The sequence below is a fragment of the Lycium barbarum genome, chromosome 3, assembly GCF_019175385.1.
Source record: "Lycium barbarum isolate Lr01 chromosome 3, ASM1917538v2, whole genome shotgun sequence".
Taxonomy (NCBI): Eukaryota; Viridiplantae; Streptophyta; class Magnoliopsida; order Solanales; family Solanaceae; genus Lycium; species Lycium barbarum.
This window is the reverse complement of record NC_083339.1, coordinates 19383402-19406245: the sequence shown is the minus strand read 5'-3', so window position 1 is coordinate 19406245 and position 22844 is coordinate 19383402. Positions and strand designations below refer to the sequence as shown.

Below are 22844 nucleotides of genomic sequence, written 5' to 3'. Positions count from 1 at the left end.
ACATAAACAGTTTATATCAAACAAACAGTTTATATCAAACAAACAATTAATAGCATGTAAATAACAGTTAACAAATAAATAAAGTAATTAAAATAAGCACACAAAACCTATTTAAACTAAGTCTGTTATGGTTAGAACCTAATTAGTCCCCAGCAGAGTCGCTAAGCTGTCATACCCCATTTTAACCGGGTTAAAGTAGAAGTACGACATATTGGTGATTCCTATTTTTTGTTTATGTTAAGGAGTCGCCACCTAATTATTTACGGTGAATTAGGACACCTAAAGTTTATTAAAGTTATTTTTAAAGTTGACTCCGTTTTAAGTCTACGAAACTTAAGATTCTAGGTAAGGGTTCAATTAGTCTAATGGGAAGGTATTAGGCACCCTTTAAGACCCATTAACAATGGTTAACCGACCGGACTTACGATTAGTTAGGATAAGTATAAATATAGTATTATAGAAAAATAACGTAACTTTGTGAATATGGCTAAAATTATAGATAGACATGTAAGAAAAATAGAACTTCTAGAAAATAATATTTGTATAAAAAGTACTTCTAATGCTATTTTAAAATACGACTTATAAATGTTGTTAAGGTTTTAAACGAAAGTATAATAGTGTTGTTTAAAATAATACTTATAGACGAGATTCAATAAACGTGAGCTTTAGATAAAAAGTTATATTGTAATGTAGAAAAATCTATACTTGTTTTTATAAATAGGACGCAAAAAGAAGTGAGTGTTCTTTCTCTTTTATTAGCTTTATTTAACTAAAATATGCATAATTCTTGAAAATGTATTCATAAAATATACTTGAATTTATATTTACATATATCGGAAAATATATTGCATTACAATGTGAGTTCTAGAAAATTGTTTGTAACGTGAACTATAGAGCGAGAACGGACATAGAACATACATTTTAATTTTTTCTTGAAATATTATAAAGACATGCTCTTGAAAATCAATAACAAGAAAACAAGTGAATCTTATGGGATTGATTGGTTTTTCCTTAAATTAATTACCCATTATTAAACTAAGCCCCACTATTTTGTTAAAATTCATCTAAGTTAGAAAAATAAAATAAGATAAGATGTTAGTCATACAAAGCAAATAAAATACACAACAATAAAAATAAAGAGAGTAAAAGAGTAAATGGGTTTGGCCCATTTATTAAGGCCAACTGCTGCGAACTGTTCATGCTATTGGGCTTCAGCCCAGATTTTTTATGTATTGCTGCAGACAGGGGCTGGACACGAGAGGAGTCATGTTGGGCTTTTAGCCCAACGCTAAATGCGGAAGGAGATGACGAGTCGCTTGGACTCGGATGCGAGATGTCATGCATAAAAAATGAAAAGAAAAGGATTAGTATATAATCGACGAATAAGACTAAACACGTAAAATATACCCTCAAAACAGTGTAGCAAACACCAACAGCAATCTCGTCTCAAAATTTGCACTAAAACAAAGAATCAGTCTAGCTGATTATAGCAAACACTTGCTGCAAACTTGCAGCAGCCAACTTAATCCAAAAGCAACACTAATCTAAAGGCAGTGTTTTCGACCTCGAAATGCAATAATAATGCAGCTTAGAATGAAACTGAAATTTAACTCAAGTTGTGGCAGGAATTCAATTCAAAAAGGGCAGTAGCTCATGGCCCAGAAGTAAAAAAAAAAAAAGCGTGGCTGAATATCACAACAATTCGTGATTGTATTTAAAGCAGCAACGACTAAAGTGTAATACTTCATCGCTTGCTCATGCATACTAAATCAGCCCAATATATATACTAAGTATCGCTTGTTATACAGAAGATATACACTGGTATACTTATACAAGGTATGCATATGTCTTTGCTTTCACAGCGTATTATTTAGAGGAACTACTGATTTTTTTTTATTTTTTTTTAACAGCAACCATAATCTCTTGTTCAGACCATCCAATGTCATTATCCTATCTTGAACTGACCAGAAAACACATCTAACAAATAGAAAGTAAATGACACGCCCAGGTGACTTAAGGAACAAAGGAAACTAGTCTTAAAACTACAAGATTTGGAAATGTCTATGTCTTGATTATTTCAAACCAACTGCCTAAACTTTTTTGCAAAGTAGCCTCAACTTAGAAAACTAAATTAATACGTGAACATGCTCAACTGAACCAGACAAACTCAATACAGGGGACAAGCCGGATATGCAGTGGTTTGGTTAACTAAATTGGACTATCATTTAAGTACACCTAAATGAGCTAATTTCCATGTTTGACTAGTTCAACCTAACGTGAACATGTTTACGAAAACCGACATATAAGTAGCTTGAACTAGAAAGGAATCAAGTAGACTAAACATGCACAGTTAACATGCTGAGTTTTATGTTAAAATATACAGATTAAACTAATACAAGTAAGCTGTATCATATAGACAACCCCAACAAACCTTATCACAAAACAGTCCATGAACATAACAGTTGAAGCTAAATCAAGTTCGTCATTGTTTTGAATAAGCAAATAGTCATATGATGAGGCAGGGGATATTCGTCCTTTTTAAACAGTCGTAGGTAATGCGAGATGTGTTAAGGGATACTGTCAACCACATAGAGGGGATAAACAAACTGAAACTCGACTGAACATAATGACTGTGCTAATCAGGACATGATTACCATGCCAAACAAGTAATGAGATTGATCCATATTAATTTTGAACCTATTTAAACATACTAAAACAGCAGATGCACAAGTTTAGACCAAGTTGTAAATGGTAAAGTGGTCAAAATGCCATACAGAACATGCTCAAACAAACACATATATAAACTAAACAACTATGGTCAGTACAATGCACCACAGACCATTACATATTTCAAATGAGTTTACTAGCACATAAAACTTCGATGTTCAGTCCCAAGTGAGTTATCAAAGAGTCAAAACCAGTATAAAGCGGTTCAAACGACACTTAAGAACAAACCAGATAACAACCTATCATGTATGAACTATCATAAACTAAGCACAAACGAGCTATTACCTAGATCCTAATATCATGGTTATATGAAAATGACTCTGAACCGAACTTCGACATAATATTTGGCCATAAAAGACTGACTAAACAAAACAAAGAACCCAACAAACCTAAACCTGATGAAACAAAATTCTAAACAATGGCTTTCAACAATCTAAATAAGCATCACTTCTATATATTTCAGGAACTAAAAGAAATGCAATAGTCTCGGTTATTACCTTTTGTTGGTACAGTGAACTAGGCGACGAAGTCTCGAATCTACTCTCTCGTATGAGCGACTTCGAAACTAGCGTTGGGTGAGTCGAACCCCTTGGTCGCAGTTAAAGTTTACCGGAAAAGGGAAAATCGAGTTTTAAGATTGATTGTATCCCTTAAAACACTGAATCATTCCCTCAAAACACTCAATAAAATCCTCTAAAAATACTGAAAAATCCCCCCTTCGGCTGAATTTCAAGAAAATATTTTTAAACCCAATTGATGAAAACTGTCCGTTTTCTCGGAAATTTGAGGTGATTAAAACTTATGTTTTGTGGGGAGATTTTTTATTTCCATATCTTCCACCTTTTTCGATCTCTCCCCTTTTTTTTTCTTTCAAGATTCAATTCCACCAGATTTATAGGGTTTCGTTTGATTAAGAAAAGAGAGAGAGGAGCGTATGAGAGAGGCGTGGGGGACAGGTGAGTGTGGAGGTGGCAGAGAACGTGGGGGACAGGGGTGAGTGGGAGAGAGCGTGAGAGGAGGGAGAAAAGGGAAGGGGAGCGGCGACTGTGAGAAGAGGGAGAAAGAGAGAATGTAGGGTAAAGAGAGAAAGAGGGAGGCCGGTTGAAGGGATTAGGTTTTAGGGAAATAAAAATTGGGCCGGGTAATTTAGGATATGGGCTGGACCGAGTAGAACAAATGGGATGGCCGTGTGGTGGACTGATTTGGCTCAAATGTTGGTCCGAAAATATGGGTTCTTCTTTCTTTATTTTAATTATTTTTTAGGCTTCTAATTTAACAACTAGTACAATATATACCTTGTAAAGACAATTAATAATTAATATGTAGAAAAAAAAAGATTTCACAAAGTGTTGTCTTGTAATTAATTTAACGATTCCAAACCCGAAAATGAAACGATGACCAACATTTAAAATTTGTGATAAAGTAATGCTCGTAATGTTGAAAATAAAAGTAGCGAAAATAATAGTAGTGAAAATAAAGTATTTAGCTCGTCAGTAAATTTAGACGCCCGAGTGAATAAAATTAAATAAAGGAGGGACAAAATTGGGTGTTAACAAACCTCCAATTGTATGCATTGTGGACCCTGTACTGCAACACTATTAGGACCTTGAATTCCACCATCTGCTTATGTATGAGCATTATCATCACGTGTATGAACATCACCTGCATGAACATTGTCATCACTTGTGACACTGTTCGTGTCATCTTCACTGCTGTTAGGATCATCATATTGTGTCACAGTTCCTTTCACGTCATGAGCAGCAGCTTGAATAGGTTCATGCATAAACTCAGTGTTTGTGTTAGTCTTCTGCAGTTCTTCCACATTAGGATTATCATCTCTTACCTCAGCATTTGTCTCAGCATTGTTATTAGATTCTGGCAACACTTCCCCTGAGATGTTACTGTCACCTAAAAGCTTAGCCTGTTCCTGCATATTAGAAAAGAACTCATGGAAAGTAGCTAGGCGTGAGGTGAGGACATTGCGGAACTTGGTTGATCTGTTTGAACATAGGGTAGAGTAAGCTTATCAAAAATAACATGTCTAGACACATAGACTTTCCTATTCTGAGGATGGTAGCATCTATATCCCTTGTGTAGACTGCTATAGCCAATGAACACACAAGGGTATATTTTAGGTGAAAATTTGTTTTGTCCCTTCATATAAGGATAACACCTACAACCAAAGACTTTTAGGCTATTATAGTCCGATTCAATACCATGCAACTTCACAAAAGGAACTTCATTCTTTAGAACTGAAGATGGCATCCTATTTATCAAAAACACAACCGTCAAGAAAGCTTCAACCCACAGGAATTGAGGCAATCTAGCATGAAACAAAAGTGTCAATCCAATCTCTATTATATGCCTGTGCTTTCTTTTAGACATGCCATTTTGTTCTGGGGTGTGTGGAAAAGATATATGCCTGATAATACCACAGTTTTCCAAGTACTTGACAAACTCAGCCTAAATGAATTCACCACCTCCATCACATTGGAATATCTTAATAGTGTTAGAAAACTGTTTTTCAACCATCTTTTGGAATTTAAGAAACACTTCATAAAACTCAGATTTCTTTCTTAAGGGATAAAGTCATGTATATCTTGTATGATCATCCACAAAAACCACATAGTACTTCATATATTGAGAGGACACAACTGGTGCTGGACCTCAGAGATCACAATGTATCTTATGCAAAGGAAACTGCTCAATTTTATTTCTTGAATCAAAAGGAAGTTTACAACTTTTCCCTAACTGACAGCTAGTACAGATAGTAGGCACTTCGTTCCAACTTCTAACATCAATATTCTAGCTACTACTTAATAATTTTCAAGACTTCAAACTAAGATGACCTAATCTAGAGTGCCAAATACTCTCTGGCTTCTTCCAATCCTCTGTTACTGCTAAGGCATAGAGGTTGTTATCTTTCAGTTGATATAGTCCTTTTGTATTAGGTCCCTTGTCCAGTAGTGTCCCTGACTATTTGTCCTTAACAAAAAAACCAAACTCATCAAACTCCAGTTTTGCATAATTATCCTTTGCAACTTTACTAACTGACAGAAGCTTCTTTGTAATGTTAGGAACTACAAGTATATCCTTAATATGCAATCCTGATTTCTTTGTATTGCCAACATGTGTAATATCTAACTGTGCACCATTCCCAATAATTATTTTATCAGTTCCTTTATAAGTGTGGAGATCAGACAGATTACTTGTTGTATTTGTTATGTGTGTAATGGCACCTGAGTTCATATACATGGCTTCATCCTCACCTGTAGAATTCTACAAATTGACAACAGCTAAGGCCTGAGGAAGATCTTCTTTAGGCTGATAAGAATAGTCCCATCTGTAAAAGCACTTTAAGGCTGAATGATTGTTTCTTCCACAAATTTGACAGGCCTCAGTACTAGTTCTTCCTTTTCCATTATTTGAACCCTGCTTGCCTTGGTTATTCTGAGTGTTTTGGTTTGTGGTAGATTGACCTGCAGGTCTGAAACCCCTTCCTCTTGAATTGTAGTTGGAGTTTCCTCTTCTCTGATTATAGTTTCCTCTTCCCCTACCTCTTTGTGTAGTGAAAGCCATATTGTAGTTCTGTTGTGGCATCTCCTCCTCTTCTTCCCTCATGTCAAAACCTCTAAGAGAGTTGACAAATTCATTCAGAGTGGGGTATGGAGCTTTGCCCAACATGACAGTCCTAAAGGTCTTATACTTTGAACCTAGACCTGTAGCAAAGTTAATGACTTTGCTATCTTCATCAACTGGCTTGTGTATAGCAGCAAGACCATCACATATGCCCTTGAATTCTTTCAAATACTCATCAAGTTTCCTTGTCCCTAACTTAATGCTTTGAAGTTGTTGCCTAAGTTGGAACTCTTTATACTTTGTTGCTTGAAGGTAAGCTTCCTCCAAGCACTCCCACATCTCTTTGGTAGTGTTGCATCCAACAATGAGGTATATACTTTCCTCAGTCATTGTTCCTGATATCCAAGTCCTTACAAGAACATTTTGTTCATCCCAACTGCTCTAAAAAATCTTCTCCTTCTCCTTTCCATCAGTAGCCTTTCCATTATCTTCTTTGTCCTCAGATGGACCTATCTCAGGCTTATGTTCTTGGACTATTTTTGTCACTTTGATGACTTGCATCAACTGCATGATATGTGTTCTCCAAAGAAGGTAATCGGTAGGCTTTAGCCTAATAGGGCAAGCAACCATAAAGTGATGCAGCGAGGAAGCAGAGAGGGACAAGGAAGAGGAGGCAAAGTTTGAGGCCATTGTTGTGATTACTGATAACAGACTTTTGCAGCATAGTTGTGTGTGTTTAAAGCTCTGATATCATGTAGAAATTACAAAGCTGTAGAGATGAGAGAAGGTTGAGTATTGTTGATGAATTGATCATGTACAATTACCTCTATTTATACACATAGTAATTGTAGAGTCCTAAGTATTAAACAACTAGGAAGTACACTCCTAATACACCTTGTATATCACGTATACCAGTTGCATATATACTTAAGCTAGGCTAACCTATTGTAAGTCAACTAGGTTATCTCATACATGGAAGACTCCATATCCATGCATGAGTCTTCTAGATCGCAACAAAGGTGGCTTTACATGACTAGCAACTAGACAAAAGAATTGTAAACAATTCATGACAAACAAATGCTTAGGCTTCAAGATGAGGTGTCATCTAAGGCTATCAACATTAGCTAATTAGAGGCATAAAATAGCTTTATTAAAAGCTACCAAAAATGTAAGAAAAACATGAAAATTTAAAGAAAAAAGGCAATGGAGTTTTAGGAGTAAAGTTATGAATTGGGAAACCAAGTAATTCCTTGGTAATTAAGACGACAAAGTGCAAAGGACCAAGATGCTTCAATGGAATTTTAAGGCTGCAATGTGAAATAGAGATATAAAAAAGCTGGTCTTGAGTTCATATAATCAGTGATCCTCCATCTCATTTTGGTATGTTTTAGACCTCCACTATACGAGCAATATTTTATATATTGCTTATTGAATTAGATTTCATGAATATGCAATCTTCTAAACTCATTGATTTTATTTACTGTTCAAGAAGAATTATCAAGTGGCGTTAATCACAGGTAGTAATGTTGATGGGCAATTTCTGATTTTAAGGGATATTTGACTTGGGATTGATTTATACTTTTGATGTAAGCTAAGACTTACTCTTCTAATACGAAATTTCATTAGAACCCACGTGCTTCATGTGTTTGATAAATCCCTAAGTCATGTCTTCTTCTGTTCCAGTACTAAGTTCACGCTATTCTTATTCAATACAACTTTACATGAAATTGTGATGGTATTATATGCTTATGTGTATCACGACTTTTTTGTGATACTTACGTTCAGTTTTAGCATTCATTCATGCATTAATGCGATCACATACAGACAGGAGAGCTAGCCAACCTCCTCTTGCGAGAGTGCCATGAAGGCAAGGGTTAGCTACCCACGCGCTCGTAGTGGCTATTGTTTGCTGGGGAGATGGGCCGACACTTCCCTGTGCTTGTTTCCAGACCACACGACCACTATGTGTAATTCAGGTTCTGTTACAATTTAACTATTACATTAAGTTTCAAGTTTCAGTTATCTGCTTATATGTTCATCTTACAGTGCCCTTGGTCATACTTAGCCCGTTTGGGCCTGCCACGTCGTGCGGCAGGTTTTGAATGTACAGATGACGAAACCCGTGGCTAGAGGTAGACGCTCTAGAATCAGCTAGCAGGCTCTGTTGATTCATCCCAGTGGGTGGGGGATCCTTCTCAGTCTTTCACCTATTTTAGACATTTCATATTATTCCCGTAGAATGCCCCGTTGGCTATGTACTATGTTAGATATCGGTTTCTTAGAGGCTCATGACTGCTATTGGGTTACGTTTTTAGACAATATTTAATTGAGTTTATTATTAGTTTTCAAATACCATTAAATAAATAGTTTGTTGGCTTTTTCAGTAAAGGTTGAGTTCATATGTAACATTCAGTTAGATAGGATAGGGTTCGCTCAATAGGTAGTAAGGGCTAGAGGTCAATCACGTTCCACCCTAGTTTGGGGCGTGACATATGTAAACATTGCATACGCATGATGAAATCACCAAATACATAAAAGTTTAGAAGACAATACATAAATCAGGATAGCACATACCTGCACCAAACAGGACGTCCGATTCCAAAAGACTACTGAATTTTGTTTGGCCATATAATGTGTACACGCTGACACAGCCATGCAGCAGTAGAGACCAACTCAACTTCTATAAACTCAACTCCTTTTGGGACAAAAGAGGTATTTCATGAAATAAAAGTAATTTGAGTTCATTAATATTTTTTCATATTATAACTGTGACTTACGCTTTTTAAAGAAAATACAAGATACAAGGGAGAAAACTATTTTTCTACTATATTTATGTTAGACTGTTAAATGGGAGTGTACCACAAAAATAATAATAATAGAGAGGTTAAAAAGGAAACAAGAAAAGCAAATGTAAATTGCCAAAAATAAGAGTAAAATATATTCGAAGAGTAAAGGAAGAAGCCACAAAACTAAAAACTAAATAAGCGAGGAACATTCGAGAAAAAAAACACAAAAAATACATATATTAGTTGGTTTTACGGTTCAAGGTTTGAAGTTTAAATTAAGAAAAAGTTAAATAATATAATCTAACATCAAAATTTAGAAAATTCGTACAGGTAGAAGCTAAGATGCTTCCAATATTAATTTTATTGATAAGGATACAAGTATTTAAATTCTTATTGAGTGCATGTAACATAAAAGTTGATTTTTTTTGCTTTAATGGATATACAAATAAAAATTAATATTAGGAATTACAGTAATAAACTATACAGCAATAAAAATTAATATTAGGGAGAAGTGATTAGATAGGATACAGGGGCGACTCAACTATATCAGGGGCCTAAGGTCAAATTCTAACGAGAGGCCTTAACTTTTAATATATATTTCTATTTTTTTGAGACACATAATTAAAAATATTTTTTTTTTTAAGAAAATCAATATCTTCTAAAAAATTATATGAGGCCAAATTCATTGGACAAAAAGCAAAGCAGAGTAATGGTATTTCTCTAAAAAATGCAACTCATATAAGATATTGGCAAAACAACTCATAATATTTGAATCATATGGTTGGTAACCAACTCTTAAACGGTAATCTGGCAGCACATATGGAACCGTTCTACTTATTTTTGAAGCATATGAATATAATGTTTTCTTTTTTTTTGTTAAATATTACAAAAAAAAAAATAAAAAAAAAATAACGATTGTTAGAAATTATCTTAATTGGTGGAGCCGCTCTAATTTTCTTTTTGGAACCATGTGAATGCAAATTTCAATATAGTAGTTTTAGCGTACGTGCATTGCACGTGTATAACGCATATATTTATAAAATGGAACAAATTATTGAAGAATAGAAATTGATGTTTGTATAATATTTGCTTAAAATGGTGAAAATAAAATTTATTACACTGACCCAATAAATGAGCTCAATATTTATAAACATGCAATAATGATGAAAATGGTTAAATTAGTTGTACATTAATTATAAGTCGACCTATTGGACCATATGAGATACCAATGTGTTATGTTGTATAGATGGCCATCCTTAATATTTATTGGTCTAAAAGCTTGTTTGATCAAGTTTTCAAAATCTGCTTATTCGGAAATGTGTTCTTCAAAAAAGTATTTTTGGAGAGTAGCAATTTGTGTTTGGTTATTAATTTGAAATGCACATTTGCTAATATTAAAGCAGTAACTTATGCTTGGTCAAGGTTCTAAAGGTGATATCGGGAAAAAACTACTCTTTTATCTTAAGTTACTACTCAAATACACTTATTTTCTTCATAAAAGCTTTGACCAAATACATCAACTCTATTAAATAAGTTTTTTTTTTTCTTAAAAAAACAATTTTTAACTTCCTAAAAATTTGGCCAAATAGACTATAAGTCTAAAACCCCTTATTTATTATGTCAAGGCCAAACAAAGATTAAAACTGCTGTGAATTCATTCCAATTATGTAAAAATATTATTAAGTTTTGTAGAAAGATTTTGACCAAGGAAACAATTCACGCAAAAAAAGAATTCCTTAATACAATGTCAAATTTCAGAATTACGTGCAAAATAAAGTCCATTAACCTGCACGTGTAGCCTATCAATTATTTAAAGCAAAGATCTAATAATTATTATTTTAGTTAATTTCTAAGTTTTAAATCTTTGAAAAATAATTAAATTATAATTTTGTATAATGTGAAATTTATTTTAAAAAATTATAATAGTCGATCAACATTTCGTGAAAGGGCTTTACGCTTTTATTAAATGTTGACCGATAGAAATATCCCCAAACATTGAGCGAAATTTATACCCTACAAAATTAAGTTGCTTATTAAATAAAGATTATTTGGTATTGAATAAAATTACAATAAAAGTTAAAACAAAACATTATATACCTTTATGTTTAAAGTGTTCTAGTATTATTTGACGACAGCCTCAAATATTTGAAACAAGCTATTGGCTACGAAAGAGAACATGAATATTTGTGATATATAATTCCATACTCATATTATGTTTGACCCACAACAAAAATTATAATACTAAGCTGATGTTAAGATATCTTGTCAAACGTGAATCCTCTTTTAACCTAAAGAGAGTAAACATCACAGTCTTTTATTACTAAAAGAAATTGAATTGGATGGTCAATAAGAAAGGAAAAAGACAAACGAAAAACAATTCTTCTAAAACCATATAAAAGAATTAAAAACAGAAGTAATGACGAACTAAACCAAGAAAAAAATTATCAAATGCTATAGAATGACATAAATATAGCTTAAAGAAATTACCTCTTGAGGAGCAATCATATCCATGGAGAATAAAAATTGGGTATTAATGAAAGTTTTAAACCCTCTTTAATAGGGATACTAAATACTAATAAGTTTCCTTCTTATTGTTCTTTTTCCTTTTGAACCTACGCCAATCTCACTTCTACTTTAATAGGGATACTAAATAGTAGTAATAAGTTTCCTACTTGTTCTCCCATTTATTCCCTTTTTTCCCTTAACCTACGCAATTGTATTCCCAGTAACCTACTTGTTCTTCTTTTTCCTTTTTTAACTTAACGTACGACAATTGGTTCCTATTAACCTATTAATTGTCATTAATTTATAAGGTAAAATAATTAAATAATAATTTGAGAAAAATAGTAAATGACGATTTTGTCTAGAGTTTTTTAAAATGAAGGGCAAAAAGTTCAATCAACATTTCTAAGGCCATTCGTGTTTTTAATATAGTATAGATTTGATAAAATTTTTGCAGTTTCTTCTTCTTCCAGCCAATTGAAGCTTTCTACAAAGAGGTTAGGACTTTTTCCAGTGACGTGTTTCTTCATATTAAACGAGGGGAAAGCGAATGAGTTTAGTATTACTGTCTGATGGGTTTAGCCTCTTTTAGCGCCATTATTTTTTAAACAGGTTCTGTTAGAGAAATAAAAAATGCTCCACTTTAGTATAGTTAAAGGATCAAATATACTAAGCATTATATTTGAGGGATCAAAATGAATCCACTCTAATAAATAAGAGGTTAAATATGCTCAGAGTTATATTTAAGGGACCAAATTGAACCAACTCTTATAAATAAGGGATAATTTTAGCCTAAAATTCAAAAATGTAATTTAAATAAAAGAAAATAAAAGCATATAAAGAAAGCCCAATTAGAATTAAAACCCTAGCCAATTTAACATACTCAGTCAAATCACACAAAGTGAAGAAGAGAGTGAAATCACACAAAGTGGAGAAGAGGGGAAAACAGAGTATATTTAATCAATGGTGAAGAATTACTTGAGGTACGAGCCGGCGCTGTCGTTTGGAGTGATAACATCAGGAGTTATTGAGTATGACAGGTCAGGGAAACACTTGCTAGCTGCAGCTTTAGAGAAAATATGTTTATGGCATGTGAGGCAAGGTGTTTGTACCAAAATCCTAGCTCCATCTAACTCGAAAAAAGGACCTTTCCTTGCAGTTACAGCAATTGCTTCCTCTTCTACATCATCCCATGTAAGTCTCTCTTTCCTTCCCTTTTTCTGCATTTTTTTGTAACTGTTATTTAAAGTGTTAGATATAGTTTCGAAATTTCAGTTGTATTTGTCATTGCAATAGTGCTTTGTTTGATACAGTTAGACCTCTCTATAGCTTCGTTTGTTTTGATAGTTTTTTGGCTGCTATAACGAATGCTGTTATGAAGAATATATACGTGGAGAAGCGTACATGAGAAATTACATTATCCATTGAGTTTCAAAACTGAAAACAATGAACTTCTTTATTATTAAAATAGTTTTCATGTATGATTTATTTTGTAGTGATAGAGGTTCTGTAGTCACGTTACTCCTTTGTCTAAAATATAGTTATATCTAAAATGTAAGGTATTATAGAAAATAATTTGGGTGTAGGGAAGCGGTAAAGCTAAATATCAAGATGTCTTCTGAGGTCAATGTTTTGTTGTGCTCTGTTTGTGGGTCAGATTCAATATATTTGTTTCTTAAAGTGGTTATTTCATAGGAAAAGGTTGTCAAACTTATGATTTGTTTTCATGTTTTTAGTAGCGATAAAATTGGACTTAATTGCAGATAGCAAGTGGTTATGCTGAAGGAAGCATTAGAATCTGGGATTCCGAGAAAGGGATATGTGAAACCACACTGAATGGGCATAAAGGGGCTGTGACGGCCCTTCGATACAATAAGCTTGGATCATTACTAGCATCTGGAAGCAAAGATAATGACGTTATTTTATGGGATGTGGTGGGTGAGACTGGCCTGTTTCGCCTTCGGGGACATCGTGATCAGGTTCATACTATCTTCAATCTAGGCATAACGTATTTTTCATTTCTGACTTCATCTTGTGTTACTTATGAAATTCTAATTTTGTTCCATTGCTATATGTTGCAGGTTACTGATCTCGTTTTCTTAGATTCTGGCAAAAAACTGGTAACGGCTTCTAAGGACAAATTTTTAAGGGTATGGGATCTTGATACTCAACATTGCATGCAGATTATAATTGGCCACCATACTGAAATTTGGTCCATAGATATTGACCCTGAGGAAAGATATCTAGTCACTGGTTCTGCTGACCCCGATCTTCGCTTTTACACTATAAATAAGGACTTGCCTACAGAAAACAAATGGGAAGTACTGAAGTCATTTGGTGAAATTCAACGCCAAAGCAAGGATAGAGTTGCAACAGTGAGGTTTAACAAGTCTGGAAACCTGCTGGCTTGTCAAGTTGCAGGGAAGATAGTGGAAATATTCCGAGTGCTGGACGAGTCTGAATCTAAACACAAAGCGAAAAGAAGAGTCAGTAGAAAGAAGCAGAAGAAAGCTGCCAAAGAAGGCCTCGAGGCAACAGAAAAAGGAGAGGCAGATATTGGAGCTGAAGGAGGCAGCAATCCTGTTGTTACAGTTCTGGATATCTTCAAGCTTCATCAAACTCTACGGGCTGGAAAGAAGATCTCCTCAATTTCTTTCTCCCCAGTAACTTCAAAGAATTCACTGGCTACCTTAGCATTGTCGTTGAACAATAATTTATTGGAATTTCATGCTATAGAAAGCAGTTCAACTACTAAATTGAATGCTATTGAGCTTCTGGGGCATCGTGCTGTTGTCAGAAGTGTTACTCTCAGCTCAGATAACACTCTTTTGATGTCGACTAGTCACAGTGCAATTAAAATATGGAACCCTACGACTGGTTCTTGCCTCCACACAATTGATTCAGGATACGGTCTCTGTGGACTATTTCTTCGAGGTAACAAGTATGCGGTTGTTGGTACAAAAGGTGGGACCCTGGAATTTATTGATGTTAGAAGCGGTACTTGTGTGGAAGTAGTGGAAGCCCATGGCGGTGCTGTTCAGTCAATTGCTTTAATTCCAGATGAAACAGGTTTTCTCACCAGTTTAACTCCAGATGGAACAGGTTTTCTCACCAGCAGTGCCGATCACGACATTAAACTCTGGGAATGTCAAACGGTGCAAAAGGCTGGTAAAGTACGTAATCTTTCTCTATATAGAAACAGATACCAAATTGTCAATACACGGATAACTCATGCTAAATTACTCTGCATAGGGTAGTGCTGTTATCTGCACTATGATTCCAAATGTTGGGATTTCATGTTGGTTGGTTTAGGAGAGAGACCCTTGGATTCCTATGAAAAAGATTATTTACACTTCACCACATATTAGTATAATTGCTCAACTGCTATAATGGTGCTCTTATACTTGTTTAAAAAGTAGGCTATAATAGTGCCTTTAAACAAAAGAAATAGTAGCATAGGATAATTGATTGCTGTATTTTAGTACTTCTGTGAAGTGATCAGCATACTGAGGTTCTCAGCCGAATAGGGATTAATCTAATATAAATATGTCAAGTCCTTGATACAAAATTGGATTGGATTCTTACAACCACGTTCTTGTTTTTGACATGCACTAGTTTCTGATTGGATAAAAGAACCTGTATTCCTGCTGGTGAATAATGATGGGTTCTATTTATCGACATACAGGGGTCTAAGCATTTAACTGTTTCTCCTACAAGGAGCTTAAAAATGCATGATGATGTTCTAGTGGTTGCTGCGAGCCCTGATGGTAAATTTATTGCTGCTGCCTTGTTGGATAACATAGTAAAGGTAAGAGTCTAAATTATTTGAATTGTCCATGTTATGATTTCTGAAGAACAGCTTTACAGTTGGAAATCCTCATCTCTTAGGACATGGAAGTATTCTTTATGAAAGTATTTGTGAAATTATCTGATCAAATATCTTGGTGTAACATTTTGTTTTATCCCCTTCCAACCCCCCCCCCCCCCCCCCCCCCCAACCAACACACCCCCACAAAAAAAAAAAAAAAAAAAAAAAGGTATTGTGTAACATTATAAGTTAAGCTCTTGTTCAGTAATTTCTTTGACGTTGATAGCAATGTTACCTACAACAGTCAACTACATTTTCCATTTTCAGTTTCCTTAAGATGGTGGGTGGAAACATTATTTGGTACCTATGTTTATGTTTTGAGAAACAAATGCTGCTTGTCGTATCAGTTTTTAAGGCTTTGCGCGTTGTTCACCATATATATTTCTGTTCAATTCTGAGTTTAATTTTAATCATTGGCTTACTCATTGCTTCTTGTTTAGTAATATATGTTTATTTTTTATGCTTTACCAGCTACATCTATGCTTTATGGCATAGAAAAAAGCAATTTTCATCATTACACCCAGTATTTTCCCAATGTTTTAGCCTTTCATCTTGATAAAGGATATATTTGATGTTTTATCGCAGAGCTCATTATTGGTGTGAGCTACGTTTGTTGGTGATGCTGAAAGCAGGAAACTATTATGCATTGAAGTAGGATGTGAAAATAATTAAAGACCGAACTTCTCAAGCAAAATCAAACAATGTTTTTCTCCGGTTAAAGTGATATGATAGTAAGCTGACTAGAGAAACCTGATATTTAGCCTTAAGGTCCTTATTAAAAGTCAACCTACTTCCTAAAATATCTTGTTCCCAAACTTAGACCCATTTGAACAGTCTTGAAAAGGTTTGTGACTGAGACAAGATCCTATAATCAGGTTCCAAATTTTCTGTCTAGCTTGTTTTCATTACACTGTTAAATCTTTTAAATCAGTTGTTTTTCTGTTGCATCATTGTTGTTTGTAGTCTACTGAATAAATTTGTGTTATAGTTCATGTCAAGGTTCCTGTTTCTGTCTGATCTTATTTAGTCCTAATACTTATTATGTCCATATGTTTTCAGGTCTACTATATGGATTCACTCAAGTTATTTATTTCACTCTACGGCCACAACCTGCCTGTATTGTGTATGGATATTTCTTCAGATGGGGATCTGCTTGTCAGTGGCTCTGCAGACAAAAATGTGAAGATTTGGGGTCTAGACTTCGGGGATTGTCATAAGTCACTTTTTGCGCATGCTGATAGGTGCTTTGATTACAGTATTAAGTAATCTAGTATTCAACTAGGTGACGTTTTACAAATAACAAATGCTGATACTCTGTTTTTGTGGCAGTGTTACGGGAGTTAAGTTTGTGCCCAACACCCATTACTTTTTTACTGTGGGGAGAGATCGCTTGGTGAAGTACTGGGATGCTGACAAGTTTGAGTTGCTTTTAAACCTTGAAGGTCACCATGCTGAAGTTTGCTGTCTTGCTATGAGCAACCTTGGTGATTTTATTGTCACAGGATCTCATGATCGGTCCATACGTCGTTGGGATCGTATTGAAGAATTTTTTTTTCTTGAGGTATTCTGTGTTTTAATTGCTGAAATACTGCATCAGCTTTAGACAGTTTTAGCAAAGTTTTTACTTGCTACTTGGATTGCAGGAAGAGAAAGAGAAGAGATTGGAAGAGATGTTTGAATCAGACATTGACAATGGATTTGAGAATAAGTATGGACCAAAGGAAGAACTTCCAGAGGAGGGAGCTGTGGCATTAGTGGGGAAAAAGACTCAAGAAACTCTTACTGCTACAGATTCTATCATAGAAGCACTGGACATGGCACATGCAGAGCGGAAGCGAATTGCTGAACATCAGGTTTCGTTTCTGCTTACCTGGAGGCATATTCTGATTGTTCTACCTTTACTGGAAAAAGAGTTAAAAGAATGAAAATAAAGTAGAGTAGTTTTAGTTTGATGTAATCTATTTGTATAGACTGAGACCTACTTGATACAACATTCATAAAAAAAAAATTGAATTATCCAAATATTTTTAGTGTAACTGATGAACAAGATTTTTATAGAGAAAATGCTGAATAAAGGTTGTCAAAAGAGGTGGTTATCTAAAATATGTGTCTTTTCCTTGCTCTCCTTTTTCTTTGAAACTGCGTGATTGGATGTGGAGAGTAATAAGTGGCTAGTTTTTTTTTTTTTTTTTTGGAAAGGAAACTGTCATCATGAATTTTGACTTGGTAATTTGATGAATGCTGAATACTACTTTTACATGTAGGAGGATAAATCAAAGGGCAGAGTTTCAGAATTTAGGCCGAATATTCTCATGCTTGGGCTTTCTCCGTCTGATTATCTTCTTCGTACATTATCTAGTGTTCATACTAATGATCTGGAGCAAGCTTTCCTGGTAACTGATTATTTTGAAGTAATGATATCATTTTAGTTAGGAAAATCAGTTTTTCTCAGTTAGTATTTCCTGACCTGAAATGTTATTCAACTGTTTCAATTCAAATGTCATCTTGGCGATTCCATGCGCTTGAGGTTATAGCTTTTACCATGTATATTCTATTGAGCTTAAGTTTGCAAATTGCTACTTGGAGACACTGTGCCTAAATGTGGGGCCCAGATTAGGTTTATTTTTTATAATGGGAAGCTTATTGGTCCGTCCCATTTAACTTCTGATGGTGCGTAATAAGATATAAAACTTTCTTCTGAGGGTAGTGAAATTAATTTGAAACTAGCCCAAAATGGAAATCTTAAGTTCAATCTCAAAGAGGGTCTTATAACTTTTCCATACTTATGTTTTTCCTAAATTATATCATCTAGCTTGTGTTAGCATCTTGTAGAATGACATCATTGGAAAACCAAGCTTTAGTTTATTCTAATGTCTCTAATGACTCCAATAGCGTGTTATCCTCTCAATCTCACAGAATCCATAATTCAACTTTCCAAGCTTTAGATAGATTAACATTTGGATCTCTCTGAGTTTGGCTTTTCAATTGAGTTTAAATGGTTTGTATCCTGTCGATTTTGATTTTGTCTTAAATATTTGATTATATTTTAAATAATCGTTGCAGCCTTTACCCTTTTCTGATGCTTTGGAGCTCATGTCATACCTGGAGAATTGGGCCTCTATACCAGATAAGGTGTTATTTTCTTTCAAGGAGATGTTGAATTTGTTGCATTTATATTTATGACGCAAATATTGTGCTTTTTTGTAAAACAAAATAATTGAATAGGATCTTCTGATATTAAGGTCAATCTCCAAAAGAGTGGAGAATGGGTAATTTCAGTAGCAATCAACAATTGTTTTTTCTTATGTGTCTGTACAAAGTAAGATAAGTAGCAATCAGCAAATTTTTGCACGTCAACATCAACTCCCCACGGTGTGGGATTTCACTGGGTTGTTGTTGTTAACATCAACTAGGTAATATTATGTCTTCGGACTTGTAAATGTAGAAACTAGAAAGTATGCTTTGCTTGAATGAAGTTCCTGTCTTCTGCTGTTTACACGCTTTGTCAAATCTTGAATTTCACGGTAGTTATCCTTATACTGTTTTTGCAGGTGGAGCTTGTTATTAGGATAGCAACACTGCTATCGCAACTTTATCACCACCAACTGGTTTCAACTGTCTCTGCTAGACCCCTCTTGACCAAACTAAAAGACATTCGTGCAAAAGTTAAGGTAAGTTCGATGACCACATTTGCTATGCCTTTCTTGAGAGATTTTAGCAAAGTTGAAAATGTTCCTTGTTTTTTTCTTCTCTAAACACTGAAACTATTCAACCATGTCCATGACTTCCACTACCTGCACACATCATCCCATTATGTTATCATTTTATAAAGATTTTGACTTCACAAGTGGTTGCATAATTCAGTTAGGGACTAAAGTGGACCAAATATGCCCCTATTATTCTTCTAATTATGCTCAGTTAAGTTTTATGTGCAATAAGGGCATTTTTTGCCCAAATAAGTAATGACAGGGACATGGTTGGGCTAACTATTAATGAAGGGATGTGAATTTCGCATACTTTAGGGGCATTTTGACCCTTTTCCATTTTATAAATTAAGTTTGTAAATGGAGAACCACTGTCCTCATGGGGGATTCTATTTTTGATATGAATCGTCTGACTATCACAGGAACGCAAAGATATCCTCGGTGTCAACTCTGCTGCAATGGATCATCATCGCACGGTAGGTCTTTTGCGATTTTGATTTTGTGTCGAGACTCTTTTCCAAGTTCATGAGGTGTGAATAGACTATATTTCTGATGTCCTCAGCAATTGATGTCTTCACGGTCGGATGCTCCATTTGGAAATGCAATGACTAAATTATGGGAGATACGCTCATGCAACACAAAAGGTATTGAAGCAAGGGCAGACACAAGACAAGAAAAGAAGAGAAAGAAGAAACAGAAGAAGATTGACGGAGGACATGTTTGGTCATAACTTATTATAACCTCAACTAAACTTGTATTTAAAATTTGTATCTAATTTTGGTTGTTGAGTTGTAAAGACTTTTGTAGCCCTAACTATGAATCGCAGCTGTGATGGTGTTGAATTCTTAAATGACAAGAGCTTTGTACTGATAATAGAACATTCAAATGGTAAGGTTTAGAAGAGAAATTTGGATTCTCAGCAGCCACCTGTGATTTTTGAAGTCCATTACATGTTCTCGTTTCATAATTGTGAAAAACTTCTAGTTTATTTTCTGAGATTCTGTGATTTCCAATTAGGCAACTTCTACCGTTTTCTTCAGAATTCTTTTTTCTATTGCTGGAGCATATTTCTTCTTCACTGCCAAATTTTAGAATTGTCTTTTTGTGGTTCAATGTGATTCATTCTTTCAGTAGTTGTCCCCAAGGGTACAACCTGGTGGGAAAATGAGCTAAAAGGGCTCTTAGAGGTGGAATGAAGGATAAGAATTTTCATCTCTCTTTTTTTTTTTTTTTGGTTACAATCATTTAATTATGAATAGATGGGGCTGAATTAGGATGTATGGGCATATTAGGAGAAATAGGGTCAGATATGAAGATATTCGGGGCAAGGTGGGAGTGACCTCTATTGAAGAAAAGATGCGGTTAAGCGAGATTGAGATTGTTCGGGCACGTGTAGAGGAGATGCTTGGATGCCTCATCACAAAGGTGTGAGAGGCTGGCTATGGGAAGAGGTAATTAGACAGGACATGACATAGGTTCGTCTTACCGGGAACATGATCTTAGATAGGAGGTTATGGAAAACACGAATTAGGGTAGAGGATTAGTAAGTATTTGAGGGTTGTCTCATCCTTGCATACTAGTAGTCTATTACTCTTATAGGTCCTTGTCTTTCGATAGTATTTTGCTATGCCTTACTATACTGCTTTGGATTGCTTGCTCTTACCTCTAACACTATTTGATTGTTTCATTTGATACATTGTCCTATTATCTTGTTGCTTTTACTGCTTATTATTACTAGTTATTGTTAATGATGTTTTTTCATCTCTGCTTGAGCTGGGGGTCTATCGGAAACAACCTACCTACCCGTCAAAAGGTAGGGGTAAAGTCTGCATACACTCTACACTCCCCAGACCCCACCTGATGGGATTATACTGGTATGTTGTTGTTGTTGGGCTGAATTAAAATATTTAACAACTTAGAGTAAAAAAATTAAAAGATCAAAAACTTGTAATAAACCCAAAAGCCCTACCCATTTCTCCATTTTTCAAATGTTGTTCTTGATTTCTCTCTCTTCATCTCTCCTCTTCTGTTCTTTTTTCTATATTCTTCTTCCTTTGTTCGAATATCGAAGGTAGATCAACATTATTTTGTCAGCCTTCAAGTTCACCTTTGAAGACAATTGTAGTTTCAAGATAATCTCGTTTCTTTTTCTATTTTCCTCTTCTTTAATTAGTGAAATATTGTATACTATGGGACATAACTGTACTTAGAATTAATAATGGAAGTTGACTTGTTTATATAAGTACTTGGATTGTGATGGATATATGATTGATTTTTCTCACTTTTCAATTCATTTCTTCTGCATTCAATTTTTTGTTAGATGAAAATTGAGTATTGTTATTAGATGAGAATTGAGTATTGTTAACTCCTTAAGAGAAGCTATTTGTGCCCAAGGTGTTTGATAAATTTCCAAAAAGAATTGGTTTTCTATTAAGCTTCTAGATTCTTATACCTCCTAGGTTTGGTCTGATCAACGTATCAACATCTTGCAAACTAATTACTTCAAAGAATGTTAGTGTTATCCTGAGATGTGTTTAAAGAAGTTTAACTTCAGATGTTAGTCATTTTGTATCTGGGATGGTTCCTTCTGCCAATAACTTTTTCTTTATTAGTAACCTGGAAATTTCTAGTTGATGTGTAAACATGTTGTTGTTTACATATTGGGAAGGAACTTGCACAGGTTTCATGTCTAAACCTGTTGTTGTTTATGTAAACCTATTTAGTTTTGAGAAAAACATTAATTTGTTGTATTAGTTTTTTTTAATTTATAAAAATCTATTGTTGTTTATATATGAAATCTGAACCTACACACGTTCTATGTGTAAACAATCACATTTTTTTAAACAATTTGCAGTTATTTATAACTTGGAGAACATTATTCATTGTTGTATTATTGACGATTTTGAGATGTTTTATGTATGTAGATAAAATGGCAAAGAAAAATCAAACAATTTATAAAAGAAGGCCTAGAAAAAAGGCTAGGACAACGGAAGAGGAGTCTACTCTGACTAGAGATGCAGATAGGCTTCCAACAGCTCAGGTAATAGAAGAAGAAAATCAAATATTAAACGACCAAGCAACTGAGGAAGTGGTAGAGGAAGAAAGGCTCCTGGGAAACGCGGAAAGAAAAAAAGTAAAATCAATTATTAGAAGAAGAAAATCAAGAGAGTGAGAAAAAGAAGAAATAATCTCATCAGCTCATGGTTCAGCTAAGAAGAAGAAAGTGTAGAATATGAGGAATCAATAGATCGGGAAGAAAATGAAAATGGAGAAGAAAGTGCAGAAGATAAAATGTCAGTGGACCAGGAAGAAGAAAATGGAAGGGGAGAAGAAAGTAAAGAAGAAACAAATGATGATGTGCTTTCCGAAAAAAGAAGGAAAGTTATACATGATAAGAATGCTGCCCCTTCAAGATCAAATATAAGTACTTTTTAAATATAAGTATTTTTTAAACTATCATTAGTGAACATAAAGTGTAGGTGTTTCAGCATCCTCTTAGTATTTTTTATGAAACTACTACCAGTTCAAACACGTGATAATACTTAAACACTTATTAGTTGTATGTTGTAAACAAACAGTTGTTCTTTAAGCATCAACTAGTTATTTATGGTAAACAAACAATAGATGTTTGTGGCTTTTTATGCTTTCTTTTAATTAATCAACTTTCTAAATCATATA

At 34.5% G+C, this 22844-nt stretch overlaps 1 protein-coding gene across 2 annotated transcripts; it reads left to right on the top strand.

The window, feature by feature from the left end:
- The first annotated feature begins 12454 nt into the window (after nt 1-12454).
- Nucleotides 12455-20182, top strand: LOC132630654 (uncharacterized). 2 transcript variants are annotated; one of them, XM_060346210.1, is made up of 12 exons: nt 12456-12788; nt 13358-13573; nt 13676-14767; nt 15280-15402; nt 16522-16703; nt 16792-17023; nt 17106-17315; nt 17727-17855; nt 18526-18594; nt 19014-19133; nt 19589-19642; nt 19729-20182. In XM_060346210.1, exons 1-12 carry the CDS (start codon nt 12558-12560, stop codon nt 19894-19896), a joined length of 2826 nt encoding a protein of 941 aa, XP_060202193.1. In that variant the 5' UTR covers nt 12456-12557; the 3' UTR covers nt 19897-20182. The 2 variants fall into 2 exon arrangements, with proteins under 2 accessions (XP_060202194.1, XP_060202193.1); XM_060346211.1 differs by lacking the exon at nt 17727-17855 and having other exon boundaries at nt 12455-12788.
- Nucleotides 20183-22844: the final 2662 nt, after the last annotated feature.